General features: G+C 40.4%; 1 protein-coding gene across 1 annotated transcript in view; it reads left to right on the top strand.

The window, feature by feature from the left end:
- The window catches only part of LOC150084608 (von Willebrand factor-like), a 283,645-nt gene that overhangs the window by 61,001 nt on the left and 196,905 nt on the right, over window positions 1-25,739 (top strand). Inside the window, exons 6-9 of the mRNA XM_090376305.1 lie at window positions 17,166-17,316; window positions 17,676-17,728; window positions 20,849-20,933; window positions 21,722-21,901. Of these exons, the coding sequence (XP_090232431.1) occupies window positions 17,166-17,316; window positions 17,676-17,728; window positions 20,849-20,933; window positions 21,722-21,901 (469 nt within the window). The remainder of the gene's footprint in view (window positions 1-17,165; window positions 17,317-17,675; window positions 17,729-20,848; window positions 20,934-21,721; window positions 21,902-25,739) is intronic.

Genomic DNA, 25,739 nt, shown 5'->3' with positions numbered 1-25,739 from the left:
CGAGAGCCGCCGTAGTAAAGTGTACCAGGACTGGCGTCAAAATGATCAAACAACGACCCGACGGCAAAACTGCAAAGGTCAGCGAAAGGTTGATGTTAGAGGTAAGCGCCGGGTCCGACGACTCGTATAGGCGAACAGGTGCAGCACTATTGAAGAGTTGACTACCCAATACAACATGGGCCAACCCGGAACAATATCTGGCATGACCGTGCGTCGCACGCTCGCACGTATACCAGCAGACGACCCCTACGGCATCCTCTTCTAACCAAGGTTCATCGGCGTAAAAGACTCGCCTGGTGCAAAGAGCATGCAAGTTGGACGTTAGAAAACTGGAAGAAGGTGTGCTAGTCGAATGAGTCACGTTATTTACTCCACACCGTTGATGACCATGTATAGATTTTGCGTCAACAACATGAGGCTCTTGATCCATCATGCACGCTATCAAAAGTGCAGGTTGGTGGAGGCAATTGTATGGTGTGAGGCATGTTTCACTGGCAGGAACTTGGACCGCTATCGTCAACTGCTTGCTGACTGTATACACCCCGCAACGCTACTCTTTTTCCCGAATGGCGGTGGTGTCTTCCCAGATGACAATGCGCCGAACCATCGGGCACTTGTTATACAGGAATGGTTTGAGGAACAGTTCTGACTTCCAGCAGACCATCTACCTAATACTTCGTAAGTCCTCCTTTTGCCCTCAGTACAGCAGCTATCCAACGTGGCATTGATTCAACAAGATGTCGGAAGCGTTCGGGAGGTATGGCCAACCAAGCTGTGTGTAATGCTGTCAGCAATGCAGGTATGGAGGTGATTGCTGTATCCAGAAGCCTGATATGCCTTTTCATGGTGTCCCACAAGTGCTCTATCGGATTGATATCGGGGGAGTTCGGAGGCTAATCGAGATGCTGAAAGTCAGAACTGTGTTCCTCAAACCATTCCTGCACAACAAGTGCCCGATGGCTTGACGCATTGTCATCTTAGAAGACATCTTGGACCCTTTATCCATGACGGCAGTTACAATCATAAGTAAACCCCACATCAATGACGTTGTTACATATTAGTAAACTCGTGCTCGTGTTTTATTTTGAAGTCAATTTTTTTTTTTTTTTATGTGAACCCCAAACACGAGAGGTATTAGAACCTATAGTACTTAGTACCGTGCTTGGGTTGGAGGTTGAGAAGACGAAAGAAGATATTTGTTGACATTGCACTTGAACTTCTGTAGACTGTAATTTTCAGGAAGTACGTATGTAGGAAGGTTGTTCCAGAAAACGGCAGTTGAATGAATAAATGAGGAAGATGAAAAGTTGGTTCTGTGGGTTTGAAGTTGGACAGTAAATGGATGTTGGCTGGTGGCGGCACGTGTCTGGATTGTTCTGAAAGAGAGAGCGGGAATTATAGAAGCCAATTCAGAAGAACACAATGCCCATGGAAGTATCTGTAGAAGATGCATGCAGCAGAAACAGTGCGTCTATGAGAAAGCGAGTGGAGAGACTCTGTTAGAGATGAATCATTAATTAACCTAACTGCCCTCTTCTGAATGGAATCTAGAAGCCTGAGAGGTTTTGGGGGGACCACCCCAGATGTGGGAACAATATTCCATGGCAGGGCGGATTTGCGATTTATACAGAGTGAGCAACTGTTTGGAAGAAAAGTAACGCCGAGAGCGAAAGAGAAAACCAAGTTTTTTTGGATGCAGAGGAAGCAATATTTGTAATGTGCTTGTGCCAAGAGAGATTAGAAGTCAGGGTAATCCCCAAAAGAGATATATCATTTTACCTAGAAATCGGTGTGTCGCCAAAGATAAGCATAGGAGCAGAAGAATCCTTTTTGCGAGATATAAGACAAGACTGAGTTTTAGAAGGATTGAAATCAACTAAGCTTTCTTTGCCCCACTGGAGAATTACCTGAAGATCGGCATTTAAGGAATTGGTAGCAGATTTTCGAAAAGTTGAAGCTGATTTAGCAGGGCAAGGTTTCTCAAAATGGAAAGTGGAATGCAATGTGCTATCATCGGCAAAACTATGGATAAGATTTCCAGTCAATGGAAGAAGGTCATTAATATATAAGAGGAAAAGAGTGGGGGAAAGAACTGAACCTTGGGGGACACCGGCATTAGTGGAGAAGTTAGAAGACAGAGAGCCATCTACCATCACCCTCAGTGAGCGATCAGAGAGAAAACTGGATAACCAATTACTAAAAACATTTGGCAAACCACAAGATGGAAGCTTGATTAGAAGACCTTTATGCCAAACACGATCAAAAGCCTTTGAGATGTCAAGTGAAACTACTCGTGTTTCACCGAACCTTTCCATTGAATTAGTCCATAAATGGATAACATAAGCCAGAATATCACCAGTGGATCGACGCTGATGGAATCCATACTGGCGATCGTTGATCAGAAGGAAGGTTTCTAGATAGTTTAAGAGTTGGCGGTTAATTGATTTCTTCATTACTTTAGAAAGAGTAGAAGTAATTGCAATGGGACCATAATTGGATGGCAGGGATTTGTCACCCTTTTTAGGAACTGGCTGGATATGAGCAAATTTCCAAGAAGAGGAAAAACACCTTTGGAATAAGAAAGTGAAAAAAGGTGGCAAAGAATAGGAGTAAGTTCAGGAGCACAGGTTTTGAGAACAAGTGGAGAAATACCATCAGGACCTGAAGCTTTCTTAGCATCAAGATTCATCAAAATTCTTCTGATATCCTTTTGACGGAAGACCACAGGAGGCATTGAATGGAGCGTGTTGGGAATGGTGGGAGGTGTTTTACCAAGTTCATTAATACATGAGCTGGAAGAAAAATGGAATGCTAGCAGGTCAGCGTTATCCTTGGCTGAAGTGACAACAGAACCATTTGGTTTGGACAGAGGTGGGAGCAGAGATAGGCAAAAGTTGCGGCCAATAGCTTTGGCAAGAGACCAGAATTCTCGGCTACCATTATGGCAAGAAGCAAGTTTTCTACTCTTAGCCTGTTCGAACTCTAGTTTGGACTGATTAATAACTGCTTTACAATTGTTGCGAGCTTTGGTGTAGGCAGAAAATGAAACTGAAGAATTAGAAACAAGCCAATTTCGATATGCAACATTCTTCTCTTGAACAGCCTTAGCACATTTATTGGAAAACCAAGGTTTAGATAAAGGACGAGATTTTAAAGTGGAAAATGGGATGCTAGCAGGTCAGCTTTATCCTTGGCTGAAGTGACAACAGAACCATTTGGTTTGGACAGAGGTGGGAGCAGAGATGAGCAAAAGTTGCGGCCAATAGCTTTGGCAAGAGACCAGAATGCTCGGCTACCATTAGGGTAAGAAGCAAGTTTTCTACTCTTAGCCTGTTCGAATTCTAGTTTGGGCTGATTAATAATTGATTAATTACAATTGTTGCGAGCTTTGGTGTAGGCAGAAAATGAAACTGAGGAATTAGAAACAAGCCAATTTCGATATGCAACATTCTTCTCTTGAACAGATTTAGCACATTTATTGGAAAACAAAGTTTTAGAAATTAATGCACGAGATTTTAAAGTGGAGTATGGGATAAAGGATTCCATTCCTGCAAGAATAATTTCACTGACACGATCTGAACAAAAGTTGACATCAGAAGTTTTGAAACAGTAATCCGACCAAGGAAAAGAAGAAAAGAAGTCTCGCAGGTCATCCCATTTTGCATTCTTGTAATGCCAAACAACACCAGGTTTGGAATAGCCATGAGATAAAGGTTCCATTGGAGAAGAGACAATCACCAAGTTGTGATCTGGTGCCTAAAGGACCTCTCACTTCAACTGTGTACTTATAAGGGTTGTTTGTGAGAAAAAGATCAAGCGTATTGGCTGTATGATTAGGATTGTCCGGTATTCTAGTAGGTAAATGAACAATCTGTGCTAGGTCATTAGTAATTGCAAAAGCCTCAGCATCTCGACCAGCTGGGTTGGTGTGAGTAGAAAACGGAAGCCAACTGGAGTTGTGAACATTAAAATCGCCAAGGAAAATTACCTCACTGTTAGGAAAGTTGGACTGGAGAAAGTCACGTTGCAAAGAGAGGAAGTCAAAGAGCTTCAAGTAATTAGTGGAGTTGGGAGAACGGTAGAGACAACAGATGAATTTGACACAATGAGGTAGAGAGATTTTAAGCCAGAAAAGATCAAAAAAGAGATTCCAAATTGCCACGTCTCTGATAGGGAATATCAGAACGGACATATGCACAATACCACCTTTGAGGCGAAAGGAATCATACAGCGAATAATTTGGGCATCTGAGATGAGCAGTAGTTGAATCAACCGGTAACTGAGATTCTGTCAGAAAAAGTACATGGGTTGGGCAGACTGCAAGTACTAGTAGTAGTTGTAGTAGTAGCATGTGATGCAAGAAAGCAAATGTATGAGCTTATGCAGCATCAGCCAAAAAAAAAAAAAAAATCACACCATTCCCTCCAAATGCCTGTCCAGTTCCTCCTTAAATTTATTCAACCTATCAACTTCCACAACGACAGATGGAAGTTTGTTCCAGCAATTAACCACCCGCTGGCTAAAGGCAAATTTCCGCACATCTATTCTACATCTGTCTTTTCTTAATTTGAATTTATGTCCCCTTAGGTTCGTAATCTGAGCCTAAGTGGAAATGGACAGACATCGTTCAGATTAGAACTGAGACTACGTATATTTGTGAAATGAATTAGGAAGTGATTGGGAGGTTTAGATCTTTTCGCAGATAAGCTTACTTTATTATTTTGACAATTCATGGTGTATTCAATAGTAAGGAAAAGTTGGTGGGACATGCTGTATGAAGTAGTGAAATTTTTGGATATGGTGTACACGTGGTAAGAATATACCCAGATCCTTGACATAACGTGGCCTCGACAATGCTCCCCGCATACACACTACTCGGACTCCCTCCAGTCACTATCTGGCAGAGTAGAGGTAGCAAGATTATACACTAGCTGATCTTGAAGCCTCCTAGAGAGTTACCAATAGGTTCGGTCCAATGTACTAACTAGCGGCCGGAATGCGAACACCGTTTTAGAGCTGTACCCTCGAAATGTAAGGAAATTCAATTTCAATTGCAATTGAAAGTGCTTTTAAAATCAAAAATTTTAAAAATGCATTTAAAAGGACATTTTAAATCTCTCACATTTTAAGTGAGATTTAAATACCCCATTTAACCATGCCAACGACTTCTTTTTTGTATAAATCAAATTGAATGATAGAAAAGGTAAGGTAGTTGAAGATCATTCGCTAGCGCCCCCTCTTCTTTTTCGTTCCATATATTCTTAGGGAATGACCTTCATCAGCCCGATGAATTTCTCTTAACTATACCTGAAACGCGAATATAGGTGCAAGCCAGAGTTTCGTGTTATTTGTTTACATATAAGAAAAAAATAAGGTGTGATACTGGTTATTTTTATTCCGCGTACGCACTTTGTTTTTGGAAAGGAAATGTGATCAAGCCGTGCCAATCAAACATATATAATGTGTAAAATTTCTACATCTACATTGAGTGATCGACACTTTTATCGATCTACATTTAGTGATGGACCATGCGGTTCATTCTGGTATTAGTCTCTCGTGCTGTACTGGTTGCTTGCTGCAAAGCCAAGACTAAGTAATATTTCTTAGTTTCAATAACGAATAAGTACTCCAATAAATTAACTTCCAATAAAAGTAGGTAATAATTCTATTTTTTTCATCTTTTTTAAATGTACGAAAAACTTCCGTAGTTAGGAACTTGAAAAGATTGCTCCCAACCACTTGTATTTCATATTGTTCACGGCAGCACATCACATGAACATGTTCAAATCGGCTGTTGTCTTCCAATATGAATACAGTATATGATTGATTTAACAACAATTATTAAAAATGTTAACAAATTTCGTTTACTTTCCAAAAATGAAAGAACGCTAAAGTGACCATTTCATTCTTTTTCCAATGCTCAGTTACTTTTTGTTTGAAGTCCGATGGAAACTAAATTTACAGTAAGCAGTGTTAGTTGTAATCCACTTCTAACGGAAAAACGCTTGGACATTGCGAAGTCGAGCATAACACGGCCATAAGAAACTCTCAGCCCATTCAGGATTTAGCAAGTATGTTGGCTGCAATGACACAGTTGCAGTGAAGTTGAAGCCCACTTTACGTACTACTGAGTATAAAATAAATTTTTGTAGGAATTTAAGCGTAGGCTTAGATGGGAGATGGGAGATGGGAAAGCCATTGGTGAATCTGTTCCATTTCTGGGAATTAATGAAACACACCACCCTCTTACAGGTTGATTTTTTCAACAGGAAATCATGTTCTACAAACAAAGTACTGTGTATAGGAACTTCACGTTTTCTCAATTCTTGAAAAATCTATAATCTACGCTCTGTCACATCGGATTATGGTGAAAAATCAGGTGACAGTGATCAAGTTGGGGTTCCAAAAGGCAAGTTCGCCACCCCTGTAGTTTTCATTTTTACAGAACATAATAATGCATATACAAAGCTATAGCCCATCTGCATCGTAACTTTTATAAGCTTTTAAAATTCTTACCTTAAAACTTAAAATTTCAAATAGAAATAAAATATAAACAAACTGTAAATTTTATATAGAGTACGAACCACACGTTGAGGGGTACTTCATTAGATACACCTAGCTATTAGCGAGTAGATCCCTCTCTATTCCACAAAAGAGGCTGGATTCGTCGTAGCATGAGGTGTGGAACACATTCCACTAGTATGTTGACCGATGGTAACAAAATGTTCTCAATAGGACTGAAACCTGGTAACTGGGGAGATTGTCGCAGTAGGCCGAATTCTCTGTACTGTATTTCGTAATGGCCTTCACTGATATCATTAAAACGTCTCAAGTATTCTCGATTGGAATTATCCTTGTTGTTTCCGATGTTTATTAACGACATCAACGAAGTTTCTGCAAATCTGAGTCAATGGTTGCTGATGATATTGAAGTCCAACATTAACATATATTCCTGACCTTCAAACTGTGGTCCGTATTCCAGTAAGCTCCAGGAACTTGCCTCTTTAAAGTCACCATAAAAAATACAATTGGTTCTGTAACATGAGCATGTCCCAGAACACACACGCCCACACTCTCTGCATTCAAGAAAAAAACTGCGAGAAAAAAGTGATTCATTTAATTACGTAGTTACTGTTTTAATTCAGATATTTTCATTAATTCGATTTTCCTTTAAAACCTTTCGAGTGTGTCTTTATTTAGACGCAATATATAGTCTTTATATATGTTACGTATGTAGTTGGCAAATTACATACTATAATAATAATAATTTTAAAGGCAGAGCCTGAAATTAAAAATTTGTTATTCATTCTGGCGTACTTGCAGTTAAAGTGGAAAATAATTTAATTTGTTTATATTAATAACTTTTGCAAAAATACCTTCTCTAATGGAAAGTACTGAAATTTTATAAGGAACGAAATTATTTTATAAATTATATAAATACATTTTTATTCTAAAAATAATGTTTGAATTTTATTTCGTTAGCAGAGTGTGCGCCTAATGAGGAGTATAAAGACGGTGCATACCTTCTGACATGTGAAGACAGGTCCAGACCCGTGGACGAATTGATGTATAAATCGGGATGTCTCTGCAAGAAGGGGTGGGCGAGACATAAATCTGGAAACTGTGTGAAACTAGATGAATGTTAATGAAAGCAGAAATGTAATGCGGAATGTAAATTGTGAATAAAGTTTAAATCGAATGTTAGGATGACCCAAATCAAATTAGTATGTTTATTGGTACGCTATCTACAATGCGCCGACCGGGCTAGCCGGGTGGGTAAAGTGCCTGCCTGGCAACCCAAAGGTCGCGGGTTCGATTCCGCCTCGGGCTTGGATCAAAGTACTCCAAAAACCTTGGGAGGTGAATTATGGCCACAGAAGCCTATGCGCCAACAACTACCAAAAAAAAAAAAAAAAAAAAAAATATATATATATATATATATATATATATATATATCTACAATGCACTCTTCCCCGCACATAAAAAATTTAAAATTTGGCTGAACATAACTTCCTACTTCGGAAAATTTAAATAAAAACACCATTGACAAGAATTCAACACCTCTTTCTTCCCTACATATTAGTAATATACTATATGTCAGAAAGAAGATGAAGCCTTTGTTTCAACAATATACGCTGTGAAAGTGAACAGAGTAGGGGAGAGACTGAAGGCTTGGGGAGGAAACAGGAAGTAAGGGGTGGTTAGAGGAGGTGACCAGTGGGGCAGGCCCATGTCCCACCAGGAGAAAAAGGAGGGCGAGGATGGGAAGAGACAGTGAAACCATCCCTACCCCTCCCCAGGAAAGTGGAAAGAAAGTACCGCGCAAGAGAGCACAGGTATAGGATCTCCTGTGGCGTTGGCAGCAGAGCCGCAATGAGGACAAGTCCATGATAGGTCTTCTATTTAGGTTCTAGTTCTTCTAAAGAGATGTCAACTTCTAGGGTTGTGGGTCATTCCTGGGACAAGTCCCGTACTGCAATTCAGGTTGTCGAGGTTGCGCCTGCAGTCTGTCATCAAGTTTTCGTTTTTAATCTTCTTCTGTTTAAAGAGGAGAAATGTTGGTTGGTGATATCTTTTGTCTTTGGGATCGGCTGGCATTTCCTCTTTTTCTCAGTGTATGGCAATTTGCACCCTTCTTCTTGCGAAGAGGTCCTGGGCGAATCGTGACAATGCTTTATAATCTCCTTCCGTTTCAAGGAGGAGAAATTCTTGTCCTCCTCGAAGATATCTCACTTTTGTAATCAGAATACATCTTAGGTATTCGTAGATGGGACAGTCAAACATAAGATGGCTACAGTCTTTATCCCTCCACAAGTGCAATGTGGGTTTTCTGTGAGTCTGAAGCCAGCGAGCTTTGCATTGAAGGGTCCATGCCCTGCTATTAAGTATGTTGTATGAAGTCCTGGGAAGAACCATGATGGTGATTTCGGGAATACCCTATTTGTCTGTGGAAAAAACTTGCGGGTGATCTCTCCTTTGGTGGTACCGGCCCATCTATTTTTCCACTCTTGCAGCAGGTGGTTCTGTAGGCGTACTTTTTCTGCCTTCCTACTATTAGTGGGATCAGTTGTAAAATTTAGGAAGGTAACTGGACTCCTTTGGAAAGGCAATAGAGCATTCCAGTTCTAACGATTTCTAGGTCTAGTGGGAGTACTGCAGTACTCACTGTACTGCAGGCGCGGGTTATGGCGCGGAGGATGGATCGCTGGGTGGAATCCAGCGTTCTTTTATTTACTACTAGCGTGGTCTTATCGTACCATATGGCCGAAGCACATGAGATTGCTGGGATGAAAACTGTCTTATGCCAGCGTTCTCTTGTTGACGTCCCAGTCTCTACGTGAGACCCTGGCCACTAGGGCCGAGTAGTTCCTGATCTTCGTTCTGATGTATTTAACGTGTGACTGAAAGGATAGTTTGCTGTCTAGGAGAATACCTAAATATTTGAGCTGTGGCGCTAATTTCATCATGCTCTCGTCAATTTTAATTCGGGGTGGTCTACACAGTTCGAGCGAGCCTTTAAGGAGAATGGATGAGGTTTTCGCAGGTGATATCGTGAGAAAGTTCTTTGCTGCCCAGGTTTGAAGCAGTCGAAGGGCATGGTTGGCTAGGGTCTCAAGCTGAGCTCTTGAGTTTGCTTCCACTGTAACGACGAGGTCGTCCGCGAAAGCCTGGGATTTGACTTCCCCCAGATCCATCCTCAAGAACTCATCGAAGACAATGCTCCAGAGAAATGGGTCCAGCACAAACCCCTACGGACAGCCTCCGTAGATCTGTTTTACTATCTTCTTGTACGGGGTATTGACCTCGACCTTTCTCTGTGATAGGTAATCTTTTATGGTGTTCAACAGGTTTATTGGCACCCTGGCCTACCTCAGTCTGCCAAGGACACTCGGCCACCAAAGTGAGTCAAATTCCATAGCGAAATCGATGGAGACCAGGAGGAAGTATTTCCTGCTGCATTCCCTTCTCCAATGAGCACGTTTTTCAATGCATCTATCGTGAAGGAACCTGGTTTGAACCTATATTGGTTCACCGCTGATAGTCCTGCTGCTTCGTAGTGCTGGGAAATTCTTTTATGCAGTAATTTTTCGTATAGATTACTCACCACTGATAGAAGTTTGATTGGGTTCTTCAGAATTAACTTAATATTTGCTGTCTTCCATTCAGTTGGGTATATTCCTGCTTCTAAGTTAAACAGATCCAGCAGAAGGTTCGGTGCATATTTAGCTACCTTTTTAACAATTTCTGGCTCGATCAGATTTAAGCCTGGACATTTCTTGGTTTTGATCTCTGCGACGGCTACAAGGAGCTCCTCCCGTGAGAAAGGGGGCTCCTGCTGTGATGTGTCATAATTCTGGTTTTCTTGGCACACTTGGTGCTGTTCTTGTTGGAACGGCATAGCTGGGTCCTTGAAAATAACGCTGAGAATATTTTCCATTGATTGCTTCCAAGTTGTGGTGAGCACACCCTGCGGTGTCCGAGTGGATGCTAAGACTTCGCCTCTGGGGAGTTTATTGATGGTGACTTTGTAAACTACCCCCTAGATGTTAGCATTTCCTCTAGTGTAGACCAAGCCCTCCCATGATCTCTTTTTACTTTTCTTGATAGTTTCTGTATAACGATTCCTGACATTTCTGTAGTGCTGCCTAAGCACTTCAACTTCTGCAGCCGGCCAGGTCCTCCGTGCTCTTTGGAAGTCTTTCGATCTTTTAATTACTTCTCTCCTTAGTTGCTGAATCTCAGGTGTCCACCAGGGAACTGCACCTGGCAGTGGGTTTTTTCTTTTTATAGCTGTTGCACTGGCAATTGTAATAATTTCTGTTACCTTGCGTTGGCATGAGTGAGGATCACTCCACTGGTCCAGCATCTGTTGATTATTTTCTACCTTTGCAATCAAGGAGTTCCCGAAGAGCTCCCAGTCTGCTTTAGTTATGGCAAATCTGTTATGGAATTGCTTGATTGGCGGTGTTCTTGTTAGAGTTCTGATAATTTGAAAGGCTATAACACGGTGATCTGATGTTGTCCATGAGTCTTGAACCCTCCAGTTGGTCACGAACGGTGCAATACTTCCTGTAGCAAGAGAGACGTCAATCGTGGACTCCCAAAGGGTGTTACAAAAGGTCGGGAGCTGGTATGGCTGATTAAGTACGGAGATCTAGGAGCCAATGAGGAACTCTTCAAGAAGTTGGCCGTTCCTGGTACCCCGTCTATCGGGTGTTGTGCTAAACCAGGCTGGTGAGCGAAAGTTTACGTCTGCACCAATTATTACCTTTTGATTCGGTAGTACATCAAGGAGGTGTTGTAAGTAATTACTGTAATTGCAAACGTTATCTCTTCTCCGGGCCTACAATATAGTGCGACAATGTAAAAGGTGCCCAAGGCTGTAATAATATGGGCACAGGCAGCCCAAGCTGTACAAAGTTGTGTAATTCTGGTAGCAGTAGTATGTTGGTTCCTGATTAGGATAGCCGCCCAGGGGGTGTCCACATCCGTCTGAATTATCTTGTAGGTCAGGGGATATCCCCTAACACTTTTTGCGTTCACATATGGCTCCTGTAGTATGACAATATCAGCCTTTTCTTCATTCGCTTTGACACGGATTTGGTCGGCCACTGCTCTGGCCCTCTGCGCATTTAGTTGAAAGATCTTAATCATATTATTGTTAAAATTTTTAATACGTATCCCCATAATTGATTCGTCCTTGGTGTAAACTTCTGGCTTTTATGTAGGTTGTACACTTGGGATTCCTGATTGAATGGTAGTGGTCTATTCTCAGCGACTTGCAGTTTATGCAAACTGGCTCCTTGGCTTTGTTGGGGCAAGCACTGTAATCGTGCCCTTTCTCAGAGCAGTGACCGCAGGTGGAGGTGGTTTGCATGCATGTGTGGCCATATTTGCAGCACCTAAAGCATTTGGGCACGGCCACACGCTCGCGGAAGCGGTGGCTTCCCCATTCTATATAGATCCTGGCTTGATTCTTTATCACCTGTCATGCCGCCGGAGAGAGCTCCACGATCCACTTTGTACTTGCGCCATCGCTGGATTTAGGTATCTTGGCATTACTAGATTACGCGATTCCGCGTCAGGGAGTGTGTTTCGCAAATTCCTGTGATATATTTCTTCTTCTCGATGTTGTGGTGAGATTTCTTCACTAACGTAAAAAAAATAAGTCCAAGGTTTGCACTTCTTTTTCACTCTGTTTCAATTACCACTCCCACATTTCTCATCTTTCTAATTCCCTTAATTCTTGTGTGCTCTAAGTCCCCTTTCATGTTGGCTATTATCTTGTTTTTTATGTCCTCACTAGTACAGGTTTCTTTTGTATTCTTTGGTCGGGATATTACTATGTTCGGCGTTGGTAGAAGCGGTTTCTTTGTGGTTGGTTTCTTTCGCGCTGTTGTTGATGGTGCTGGAATCCTAAACGTGTCGGAATAGGAGAGAGAACACAGTGGCATTTGTTTATCTCTCTCTCTTCTAGTAAAGCATCAAGTTTTGCCTTAGTTTTTTCCTGTTCCCAATGCTCCGTAAGAAGGATTGTCTCTAACTTGCTCCATCAAGTGACAATGTCGCCGCGGAGGGAAGTAGTAATCTGGCTGGTTGGCTCTTTCATAAGAGTTTCTAGTTTTGTCCTCAAGACAAGTACCTGTTCTAACACTGTACCCTCTGGTAGGGTAGGATCCAAGGTCACAGATGATTGCTGTTTGTTCGGGCCATCATTACTTGTTTCTGCTTGCTTTGCTCGGTCGTTCCCTGGGACAATTTGCGAGTTGTTGTTTCCCTGTGAGTCCTTTAGTTGGGATTGGCTCCGGGTCTCACGATCAGAATTGAATACAACCGTCTTCTTATACTTTTTCTTTGAGGTTGGGCTCAGGGGGGGGGGTCTTCAGTCTCATCCAACAGCTCGACTTTAGGGGCATCTTAGAATTGATTTTCTCTCTTATCCTGGCACACAAATGTTTTCTCCATGATAATCGGCTTACCGATTATAGTTCAGATAAACGGGATGTCTGTGTGTATCCTTTGAAAAGGGAGAAAAAATTCTTACGATTGATGCAAACCACAAGTTCGTGGGATAATTTGTTTTAAATGCTAAAGTTGATAAGCACTGTCAGACGTACCAAGATTAAGAAAGAGTCGAAAGTCAGCCACGGAAAGTTTGTGGAAGTAGGGGGCGACACAGAATTCATCATAAAATCAGTTGTAGCGCAGTGGAAGAGGTGAGGAAGACAATACAGGTCTTGGTTTCGCTGTCGGTCAGTGAAAGGAGACCTGTGAGAATTTCAAGGTCAGCAGAGTTCCAGAATGTTCAAATGCTGTACACTCAAGTCACAAGCAAATCTAAACACTGTCAGCACACAAGGGGGAAACTCCACCCCAGTCAAGGTCGCCTAGATATATTCGTGGCGGCCAAAGGTAGAGTGATCGTGCTCTCCAATGCTATGCCTATCGCGGCGTGATAACCCGACCCATAGACAATAGCGCCAGATAAATAACGAATATATCTCAGCGGAGAACCCAAAAAATTCAAAAATAAACTTACTCCCAGGCTAGTCCACACGAAAAGAAATCCGGTGGCATAACTTTTAAAATGAAACTCATTGTTAAGACTAATTTTAAAAGAAAAATTCAGGAGCAGTAAACTTGGGCGACTAACCAAGTAGGTAGACAACAGCGTCCCTCCGATAGTGTGTGTAGCGGGTGTATGTATCTGTCAGCGACTCCAGTGATCTCCCACAAAACCGCGTAAAAGTGTCAATGTGATGTATTAAAATCTGCCAAGGCTAAATGAATGTGTGAGTAGTGTGGGTATCGTGAATGTATTATTGCTGTGTTGTTCGTGTTTCTCATTTGGCCAATTAGTTACTGGAAGGTCTCTTCACCAGAAAGGTGAATTCCAGCACCCATCCAAGGCACGAGGAGCTGGGCTAGATCGGCATAGGGACGACTGTCGGGGTCTTCCCCTCCTGCCAAGGAAGGAGGGGAAACGATCAAAGAAATGAAGTAAGGTAGAGGGAAGCGGGATAAAAAATGTTGAGAAATAGCGGGAAGAACGCAGGTGAGTAAGGACAGCAAGAGGGCAAGTTGATGACGGAGACAGAAACACGAGTGAGCGCCGAGAGATCGGCAGAGAAGGCACTCCTTCTCAAAAGAGGGAGATGGGCCTACACAGAGATATCCCACACCAACTTAGTGGTCTGCGATGAAATCATACCCAACGCGGTTCGCAACGATCTCGAGGTTTCATGCCTGATTGTGGAAAAAACTGGGTTCTTGCGTAACAAAGATAAGCGGGCTAGTCAGTAGCCGCTAGGATAGAAGGTGTGGAAGCAGTGGCCAGAAGGTGTCTTCTTCGCTTGAAGTCGGCTGTACAAAATTGTAGGAAGGTCCTAAAAGCTTCCTGGTTTTCAATCAGGGAATGGAGCTAATGAAAGTCTGGAAGGTTGGTCCGAAGGAGGAGCTGTTGCCTGAGGTCAAGGTAAGCCACGCAGTCGTGCAGGAGATGAGCCCATTCTTCCTTCTCGCTGCAGATACAGGTGTTATCCTCAACTATTTCAAAGTATTCATGCACCCGTTTCTTCTTAGTTACCCTAACACAGCCCACGTATTTAATTGTTCCACTACGACTCCCAGCAGTCCTGGAAATTCCCATTGCCTTACTTTCCAGGCTGCTGCTCAGTTATCAGAGTATCCAGGGAAGAGTGGGGATTATCAAAGAAAACCTTGAATCTTTACTATAAAACCATATTTTTGCCTATTATATCATACGCAGCAAGTGTTTGGTACCACAAAGTATCAAAAGTAAAAGTTAAACAGAAATATATTTAAACACAAAGATCAGTTCTTTCGACGATCAATAATATTCCAAGGACTGTTTCAAACAACGCACTCTAAATACTTGGCGTTACGATTCCTGTAGATTTATACTGTATATTGCTTTTCGGAGTTTGATTTACTACCTAAAAAGGTCAGTGTAAGACAATGCTTGGAATTACGACAGATTCAGCCAGCGACTTTAAAAGGGAGAAGAAAAGGCTATGGAAGGAATTTACTGTTGTCTGGCAAAAAGGTGAGATGAGAGCGAATTTGGGCTTGTAACAAGAAAGTATATTGCGCAAGTGGAATTCTCAACAACCCCTGGAATTATTTCGTGGTTTAGACCTTCTATGACAACTTCTTATCTGCTAACAGGGCATGGGTCCCTCCGGGCTAAGTTATTTGAGCGTGGCCTGGAACCTGATCCGCACTGCACATGTGGGGAATATGAAACGTGGATTCATGTACTTCTGAACTGTCCATTGTATTCTCAACTTAGAACGGATTTAATGTCTGCAGTTCCAAACTTATTGGAGAACTATGTAAATATCTTAGTTGAAGACCATAATAACTTTACTGCTCTGCAAACCTTCTCAAGGTGAGTTTTGATATTGAGGACTCAACTAAGAACTTCAGCTTCTTCTGGGAATTGACTTCACAAATGACCAAAAGACAAAAGGTTTATGTGTAAACATAAACCTTTAAGTTAATTGTTATTGTGCTGACTTATATGGATTGTTATTGTGTTGATTTATGTTAATTAATGTTGCATTGATTTTGGCTAATTGTTATTGACAAGATTTATGTCAATTGTTATTGTAAAGATTGGTTTCCGTGAAACACAAGGTTTATGAGAATCATTTAGTAGCTATCTCATTGTGCTTGTCCACAGGTTTGAAAGTTCCAGTGGACAGAGTAGACAGTGTTGTTAATTGTCCATGGTATATTATATATTGTTTTCTTGGTTCTCAGGAATTCAGAGCCTGAGCATATTTAAAAAAAATATTGTATATATCTGTTTAATATAATAATTACTGGGTGTTAGTGAGGATAATTTGTGGAAGTTTTCCACTAGTAATTCATTTGTCGACACCCACTGGTATTGCACTACATCTGATGGGTGCGGGACTTGTGCATTCGGCACAAATTCAAAACGTAAACCCGGGCCTAGAGAAGGGCACCGGGCAGTAGCTGTTTTATATTAGCGGTGGTAAAATACCTCGCACATGTTTTTAGCCTAGATTTGTTGAGTTTCTACGCAAAAACAGATGAACTAGGTGGAGATGGGCTTTTGCCTAGGAGTCACTCTTGACTCTGGGATACACGTACACAGTGCACCAGGAGGTCTTATATATGTGTAAGGAAATGTTAATGTATATAAAATTGTATATATATTTTTTTGTAAGTATTGTATACGTATATATTTATGTAATAATTGTGTGTACAAATAAATGGAAAAAAAATGGAATGATTGCCTTCTGGTGACTAAGTAGCCAGCAATAACTGAACAACACCTACACTGCACAAACTCCTTTACATACCGTTTATAGAGATACATTACATAAAGTTTACAGTTTACTCTCTGCTGTGCTGAGTCAGTCGATTCTCTTTCATCAGTACTCATTTATAATTTTGTTCTTAGAGTTTAGGTGCATCGGCTACTTAGACACCATGTTCCTCCGTGTATATTGTCTGTAAATTGTGTGTGTTCTGAAGTCAATTTTCTTTTTTCTGGATAAAAAAATCATGCTACCCTCGCCTGAGACCGACTAATTCAGCAACATTGTGAAAAAGACCCATAAAAATTGCTCCCGTCATCGACGGGATTCGAACTAGGGTCTTTTCCACCCGGTGTAGGGAGGACGGCGATCTTATCAAACTGTACTACCCACGAGTGCTCATCAGTACTCATGTCAGAACGAATAGTGGGTTTCAGTCAAGGTCTCATTTACATCCTTGTCGTGTAAAACGGCTTGAAACGCTGCAACAAAATGATTGGTAAACCCTATGCTGTTGTTAAACGTCTGGATATTGTCTTCAACGTTATCTGAATTGATGAATCGACTTTTACATTGCAAAGATTTAAAATTCATAACTGTATTTTTCCTTTTTTCGGCTCCAGGTGCTGTCCAGTATTAATTCGGGAGCTGCCATTGTAAGAAATTGCCTAAATTTCCGTTCCACAATGTTCTTCCAATATGGAGCACTCTCTCGTTTTGGACAGCAGATCAGTGCATAACTAAAGAAGTGCGAGACATATTGCATCGTTAACGATAAGCCTTGCACAGCCCGAACAACTTCTTTTAACCGATTATCGGAAATAAATTCGTCATAAATATAAATTTCCATAGGTAAGGCCACATGAAAATGCAGGAGTCAGTGCAACTGCCCGCTCGCTTAGTTCAACATCAACTGTAGCTAAACGAACACTTCTAGAATTGCTGGAAGAGGATCTGGCGCAGCCTAAACATTCACTCTATCTAAATCTCGATTTTGTTCTGTGTAGGATACATGAAACATTCAGTGTGAAAAGCTACGATCAGAGAAGATATTAAAACTAAACTTATGAGGCTTCTGCAATTGTTCGTCAATCTCCTGAACAATTCAACCCGAACGTGGCATAATCATCTATTGCGTACTTCCTTCAATGCGTTTGAAGGAAGTTGCCCGGGTATATTATACTAGTGAAACCATAGCCTCTATTTCTGAATCTCCCTGTACGTAAGAGCAAGCATAAATTTTATTATATTGCTTAATATGCGTGTCCACACATCCTGTGGGTGATGTAATTCCTCCACAAATATAAGTATGCACGTGGCGTTCGAAAGTAGATGAAATTGTATTGGGTGTCAGCTGAAAAGATAACACAGTGTGTTTGCTAGCCGGTACGTACAAAAGCTTCCATTCAATAAAGGTAAGTTTAGTTTTCTCATATTAATTGTCCCGTTCTTAATGTAAATGGACACTTCATATATTACATTGAATTTGTAGTTTTTTAGCTTCAACTTTAAGCGGTAGTTAACCATTATATTATGGTAATTAACACGCATTTCAAAATTGTTTTTCGGAGAGAACCACCCTGTTAGTTTAGTGCTGTTGCAGAAATGCTTGGCTGCTGACTAAAAGCATCATTTGTTATGAATTTTTGTATCTACAATTCCATCGTCTAACATTGTCATGTTCGTGGATCTCCGTCATCCTATAAGACTTTCTCGTTTTTTTCGAAAGAACGTCACATGGTATCTATTTTGTTTCTTTTTAAGCGACTCCTCCCCACACGGGGTGAAAAAGACCTCAGTTCGAGTCCCGTTGATGATTGGAGGAATTTTTATGGGCCTTCTTGACGACGTGACTGAGTTAATCGATCTCAGGCGAGGGTAGCTAGGTTTTTTTTCCAGGAACCTCGGGTTTTTCATCCAGCAAAACAGAAAATCGCCCTCAGAATACACAATTCACATATAATATACACAGAGCACTATCACCTTAGTCGCTGATGCTCCTAAAACCTTAATACAACAACCAACTGGTGGCAGATGCAGGGCCATTTCTGTATAAATTTGCATCTATTTTCATAAAGAATCGCTTTGCATGTATTTTCATAAAGGAACGGCGCGCAAATGCCGTTCCTTTATGAAACGTAGCAAGAATATCCAAGGAGAGGCTGTTCCGAGATTCGCAATTCACAGTGAAAACAAAACTAAATGAAACCAGTGAAAATTTCACAGAGAAATCTTTGATTTCGTTTATAATATTTACATCCAGAAACCGCGAGTGTGACGGAATTTATACCATGGAGATTAGTTGCTATCTTGGAAAATGAGCGTCAAGGACCATGATCTGAAATGGGATAGGGGCGACGTTCGTTGACTGAATTTTGATGAAATTTAATTTCAAGAGTCTCAGAAATTAATAATTTGGTGTAATCATGTCGGATGATAAGTATTTTTGCTTCGTTGAACGGAAAGGTGTCGCCTTCACTGATCGCATGGAATTCAGATTTTGAAGCAGAGCAGCAGACGCAAGGACGGATGTTGAATGTTGTTTCATCCTCGTATTGAGTGTAAAGTGGTTGATCCCTATATGAAGAGCTGCAATCCTTGCAAGCTGCGTTGTAGACTAAATCATTTATTTGGAACATGGTAGAGAATTGGACTGAGTGATTATTAAGGGCTGCATGTAGCTTCCTTGTGGGTTTGGCTATGATTTTGAATTGTGTAGGGCTGCACTAGATATTGATATTTTTAAGCATAACGAAATTGATTTAGGATGCTGGAACTTTTACAAGTAAATGGTAATAGCTACTGTAATGTAGGAACATTCCTGTGTTGATGGACTTTCTGTATGTTACATTGAATTTCGTTCATAACCCGAGCGAGGGTGAAATTTAAAAAAAATGTAAGGATTTCGTTTCAGTATATTCGGTTTCTAGTGTAAAGTTTTAATCTTGCATGAATATTATTAAGTTTCTGTAAAATGTCCTGATGGTCCCTGAATCTGCGATGCAAAGTATACCATCAAGATATCTACCATAGTAGGTGACACGCGAAAGAAAGGGTGTTAAATGTATTTTTTCAATACCATGTGGATATTTCCGCTAATAAATCGCTTAGATTTAACTCCATGGGTAAACCGAAAAACTGTTTGAAAACTTTACCTTGGAAGCTAATATAATTGGCTTCAGTTAAAAGTTTTATCAGATCGAAAATAGCTGTAACCTGGAGTTTTGCATAATTAATAGGTAAGGGGTTATTGTTTAACACGTCCCAGACAATGTTCAAGGTGTATTCGATGTTCATGTTAGTGTATAAAGAGGTGACACCTAGTGAAAATAGATTGTCGTTATCATTAAGTACTTTATCTTTAAGGTTATTAACTAGCGAATCGTTGTTTTTTTTATCCCAAACTTTATAGTTTGTCTGAAAGGTTTGATTATATTGTGTATGTGGGAAGCTAACGCTGAGAATGCAGAATGCTTGCATGAAATGATGGGACAAATGGGAAAACCTGTCCAAAAAGTGTGGGTATACTGTACGTCCTAGCTTTTAATTGTTTTAACTGGGCCATCGTATTCTAATTGTTTTTCCGGTATGTTGTTAATGTCTTATTACACTGGTTGACTAAAATGGAAAATAGGTCCGGATGGACCTCTTGGTAAGTCCAATTATTATTACTACGGAATTTAATTTGTTAATATAATCTTGCTTGTCTAAAACTCCACCCGTCTCACCTTTGTCTGCTTTTTGTATCATAATATCTTTGTTTTTTTGAAGGTCACGCAGAGCTGAGATTTCCTTTCTATTTAATTTGAGAAGGTGCGTCCTTTTAGGATTAGTCACTATCTGGTTGAATGATTGTCTTTCTATGGAACGTTCTGAAGTCCAAATTCGACGTCTATAACAAGTTGTTTGTTTAGGCAAATTGCGGGGAGGGAAATTGTAATTTAAACCTTTGGACAGAAGCGAAATTTGGTCAGGGAGCTTGTAGAGAGATTAGTGACATGGGGCTGGGCATGCGTGCCGCAAGTTGAGGGGGGGGTGTTAGGGGTAATTAGCGTATGTGGATTTCCTGATATCTCTTCTTTTGTCTTCCTGCTGGGCACAGAATGATGGTACGTACTTCTGCTGAATTGTTATTGTATGTTTTATATACTTGTGCAATTTAAATTATTTAGTTTAATTTATTTCTGTGTCAGTTTCTATTTTACGAAGATGAGTGGAGAGTAAGAGAAGTTTGTGGAACTGTGAAAAGGAATTAATAGATAACAGAGCTGCAGTAGCTCAATATGTTCTACATCAATTAGTAAATTAGGTAAGTGCATAGTGTGTAAAACAATTTACTCGTATGAGCAGATGTTACTTGGGATTTTATTGCATAAAAAAAGAATTTCATTTGGATGGAACGTCACATTTTTTGGAGTAATAGATAAATGAACAACATATTTCTGGTGAAGTACAGCTCAACATTACTTCCTTAATTCTTTTTTTTTTTTGTTCTCTGAGACAAAAATTAAATGCTTGGAAATATTTAATTTCAGGTAAATGCTAACCTCACAATGACGTTCTGTTGGATTTATATCGCTGTCTCTGTTCTTTTCTCTTCTTGTTGGGCACAGAATGATGGTACGTACTTCAGCTAAATTGTTATTGTATGTTTTATATACTTGCGCAATTTAAATTAATTGATTCGTTTTAAGATATAATGTGAAAACTAAAACTAATTTTAAAAATAATTCGATTTACTTCACTGGTGACAATATTAGTTATAATAATGATTATTATTTGGTCTCTGAATTGATAGATGTATATAGATTTCTTTCAGCGGTATCCAACGTTTTAGATGTGTATGCTTGTTAGGCGCCAAAAAGGCCATGAACAGTCTAAGTGCGTATATACTTCGGTCGACTTGCTAATAAAAAAAAAAAGTGCCCAAATTTCTGGAGTCATTGAAGACATTCGAGTTCAGGCTGTTTCAATATGGTGTAGGACTTAAAGTGATTATATCCACATTCTACTAGTAAAGGCCCTGCTACTACGTATTACGTTTTCTAATTAAAATACATTTCTAAACTACCTGTGTGCGTTCGAATACTCTCAATCATATTTTATGTACATACATTACATTTTCTTGTGATTTTCTTTCATCCCTTGATCGGCACTGGCACCAGATACACTGAGCAGTTGTTATGTCTAGTTATTATCGTTACTGGTCAAGGAACTCTGACTACCCTACACGTGTCCAGGATTGCGACTTTTTGTATTCCTTGTCTCTTGGGGGCCTAGAAAATACCTACAAGGAACACCAAAGCATTATTGATTATTAATGAAACAAAAATTAAAATTGAAAAGCACAGCCAAGCCAAATGTTTATGATAACACAAAATAAAAATAAATATTTGTTTCTTTCATAGGGTGCAACGGGTCTGAAGAAGTATTCAATAAATGTGGTTCACCATGTCCGTTGACTTGTAGCAACTACAACGACAGTTTCGCATGCCCAGAGTATTGCGTTGAGGGATGTTTCTGCAGGGATGGATTCGTCAGAGACAGCTACAACAACTGCATCCCTTATATGGAGTGTCCTCAAAATCGTAAATAGGCTTATTTCTTATATTAATACAGAAATATCTGCTAAGTTGAGTGGATGGGTCAGTGATTAGTTTTTTTTTTTTTTTTTGAAGCATGAGAAACTGAGGTCATGATGACCCAATTTAATAATTAAATTATTTTAATAATCAAATTTATTAAAAGCAGCAGGAACCTACAAACAGATTACCATGTCCAAAAGCATAAGAGCTAAAAATAAGTCAATCGAAGTAAAACCAATTAAATAAAAAAGGACTATTGAAAGAATATATATATATATATATATATATATATATATATATATTCAAAATTTATATTTTCTAAAAAAAAATTAATTTCAGACATAGTCTTTGTTAGATACAATCTGACTGAGTGGTGTATAAGGCTCAGTTAGAGTTCAAAGCAATAAAACATAAAAGGCGTGATGCTGTTGTTGTAATAGGGTTTTAGGAGCATCATTAACTAAGGCCATATTCCTGTAAATTGAGTGTTCTGTGGTCGATTTTCTGTTTTGCTGGACGAAAAACCATGTACCCCTCGCCTGAGACCGACTTACTCAGCCACGTTATGAGAAAGGACCATAAAAATTCCTCGCGTCATCGATGGGACCTGAACTCATGTCTTTTTCATCCAGTATGTGGAGGACGGCGGTTCTACCAACGGTGCTACCCACGAGGGCCGTGTTGCTAGTACATTAATTCCAGAAAAGCCAGACAATCACGACAAATAGTTATACAGCCTTTGTGAGTGTTTGCGTAAAACATCAAAGACAAACGCTGATGAAAACTCAGTAAATCAAAGGAGTCCTGTTACGCCAGAACAACGCGCCTGCTCACAAGTCATCATTGACATGAGTGCACTGCAAGAGCACCTTGAAACCTTGAATCATTCCTCATATACAGCAGATGTAGCACCATCCGAATTTCACCTATTTTGTGATTTAAAATACCTGACTGCTATCCATTTTCCCAACGGCAGTGACGTGATTTCTGCAGTGAATGCATTCCTGGAATGCTCAATAAAACTCGTTTTTCACGGTTGGAATCAAATACGCTATTGCCACATCGGTGGCAACAATCCAAAGGAGAATATGTTTAAACGTTACAGATTACCATGCTTCTCAAATACCCACTTCATATTTATACCACGAACTTTTCAAACACACTTCTTATAGCATCTTACGTTAGACAGCATGTATTAGTATTGGCCAAGAGTATTAAATAACTACTAGACATACTAGTTAAATTTATGGAGTACACTCTGGTAGAGTTGAATGAATATACTGTATATATATATATATACACACACACACACACATACTATATGGATAGAGCGAGAGAGAATGCGGTGAGCTAAAACAAAAACTGTTTTATGCAGTAATATGCTATTGAAACACCCTTTGCTTTAAAAAAACAACTCATATTATATTTGGAATACATTCAAATACATCTTGAACTGTCTTAAGATGAATATTTGTCCTTTGTTCATGGAGGAACGTCTCAAACTCCTTGAGTGAGGAAAGTAGAGGAAATCTGTTTCTCACTCTCCTCTCATGTCCACAGTGGCTGAATAGTATTTAAGCCTGGTGATCGTGCAGGCCATGGAAGAAGCTCAGTTTCGCGCATCTCAAAACAAGGTCGGACGCATCTGTCTGTGTATATTGGAGCGTTGTCATTTTGAAACATGGCATCGTTTGTGGGAAACAATGTTCGCACCATAAGATGAAACTGGTCACTCGAAATATCAAGGTGCTAACTGGCAGTAATCCGCTCGTTCTAAATAATACTAAGATATTGCTGCCTAGACCACTTTTAATCTTCCTTCATATTTTACGATTGACACATGATCAAGACGATGTGCTTCCTTTGGCATTCACCAAAAGTGAACTCTCCCTGATGTTGGAAAATGATTCAACGATCATTCATCTGAAAATGACTTTTCTAACCATCAGGTGTCCAGTTTTGTGCTCCTTTCGCCATTGCATCCTCTTTCTAGCATTAACCATTAGTAACAAGTGTCTGTGCAATTGAGGCCCCTGCAATGAATTTCAGTTTTATGAAGTTCTCGCTGAACTGTTTACTATAAACTAGATGGCTGAGATTCTCGTTAAGTTTTGCAGTTGTTTGTGATGCAGTATCTTTATGTTTTCGGGATACGATCCTTTTCATTTTCAGGCGATCTCATTCAGTCAACTTCTGTTTTCTGCCATAACTTGACCCAACACATTTCGTTTTTCCATACTTGTTGAATGCAGACATCCCATTCAATACATTTGCTCTGGTTACATTAAACAAATCAACAGTTTTAGTCACTGATGCCCCTGCTAAATGTGAACCAACAATTTTAGGGCTTTACAATTCAGTCAAGTCGGTTATTTTCTTCCTGTACATTTTCATATCACCTCTAAATAATGATCAGATTTTATCGTCTTTTCTGCGGAGAACTACATGCAAGAAAGAAAAAAATATATCACTGCATGTTCATAAATACGTCATTCACCCATTACAAAAACTACTGCGTTCATATTAGGTGTTTCCATTAATTTGATAACCTATGTATATATATACACACACACACACACTGGCCAAAAGAATGCAAACCTATTTTCAGTATCGAATCAGACCGCCTTTGTCTCGAATAACAGCAAGTGTGCGGCGTGGCACTGATTCTATTCTACGAAACAACTCTCTCCAGCATATTCCACACATTCTCAGTAGGATTGATAAAGGTGAATGTGGGGGCCAGGGAAGATCTTGCACGATGCACTGTTATCCGTAAAGTGGCCATCACCTTCGGGATAAAAGTGTGAAATTTCAGGGTGCAGCAGATATAATAAAAAAAAAAATGCATCTGATCTTCCACCAGTATATCAACGGACCCAGCCATGCCAAAAAAAAAAAAAAAAAAAAACATTCCCCATACCATGATACCACCTCCAGATGCTTTGTCTACCTTTAACAAGACAAGCAAGGTCCGTCGCTTTGTGAGCTTCTCGCTACACTCTCCCTTACATCAGCGCAAAACAAAATGCATCATGATTCGTCTGACCCTATGACATTTTTCCATTGTTTCACTATCCAATCACAACACACAATTAAATGTCTCTCTCTCCCACAAAAAAGGGGGAGATTACTCCTCTGTCGCCTGGTGGATTTCCCACTGTCAGTAACATATCCCACTCCCGGAACAGAATGGGCAGTTTGACCTTCCTACCGGATTCGACACTTATATGGACCTGACAACGATCACAGACGGAGACATGCTGCAGCTCCACTACCAACACGCCATTTGGCGATCTGAACCGGGTTCCCTTTAAACTCCCATCCCCAGACAGGGGGGGGAGAAGGGTCTCTGTCTCCTCCTCTCCCTGCCTCCCCCCATACTTCGCCTCGTGGGGCTCGTCCCCACTGACCTCTTTGAGGATGCCTACTCTATCGTTGTTCCCCCCCCCCAGGTCTTCAGTCTCCCCGCCGAACTCGAACTAAACGGACCGAGTAGGCACCTAACAATGCCTCCAAATTCTAATCTACGTTCAAATTCAACCGCTTTCTTCTAAATCTCTTTCGGCCTTTCCAAATTCTAGTGCTCACCCTCTTTTTTTTGTTGTTGTTTATATTCTGAGGATTTCAGTGGCCTTGCAAGCCACTGAAATCCTCGGAAATTAAATGGCGGTGTCTGCCAGAGTACTTAAATAAAGTATTGGGTGCCGACCTGCCTCCTCGTGGTAAAATGTGAGCCCAACTGCTAAATGGTGAGAGAAACAACAGAACACTACACAACGTTTCATTACCAACGCGGAAATGGGGCAACCACTGGTGCCGTCAGATAACTAACACTCTTTAC

The sequence above is a fragment of the Mastigoproctus giganteus genome, chromosome 6 (assembly GCF_048544385.1).
Source record: "Mastigoproctus giganteus isolate SK-2022 chromosome 6, ASM4854438v1, whole genome shotgun sequence".
Classification (NCBI taxonomy): Eukaryota; Metazoa; Arthropoda; class Arachnida; order Uropygi; family Thelyphonidae; genus Mastigoproctus; species Mastigoproctus giganteus.
This window is presented reverse-complemented; position numbering and strand designations above follow the sequence as displayed.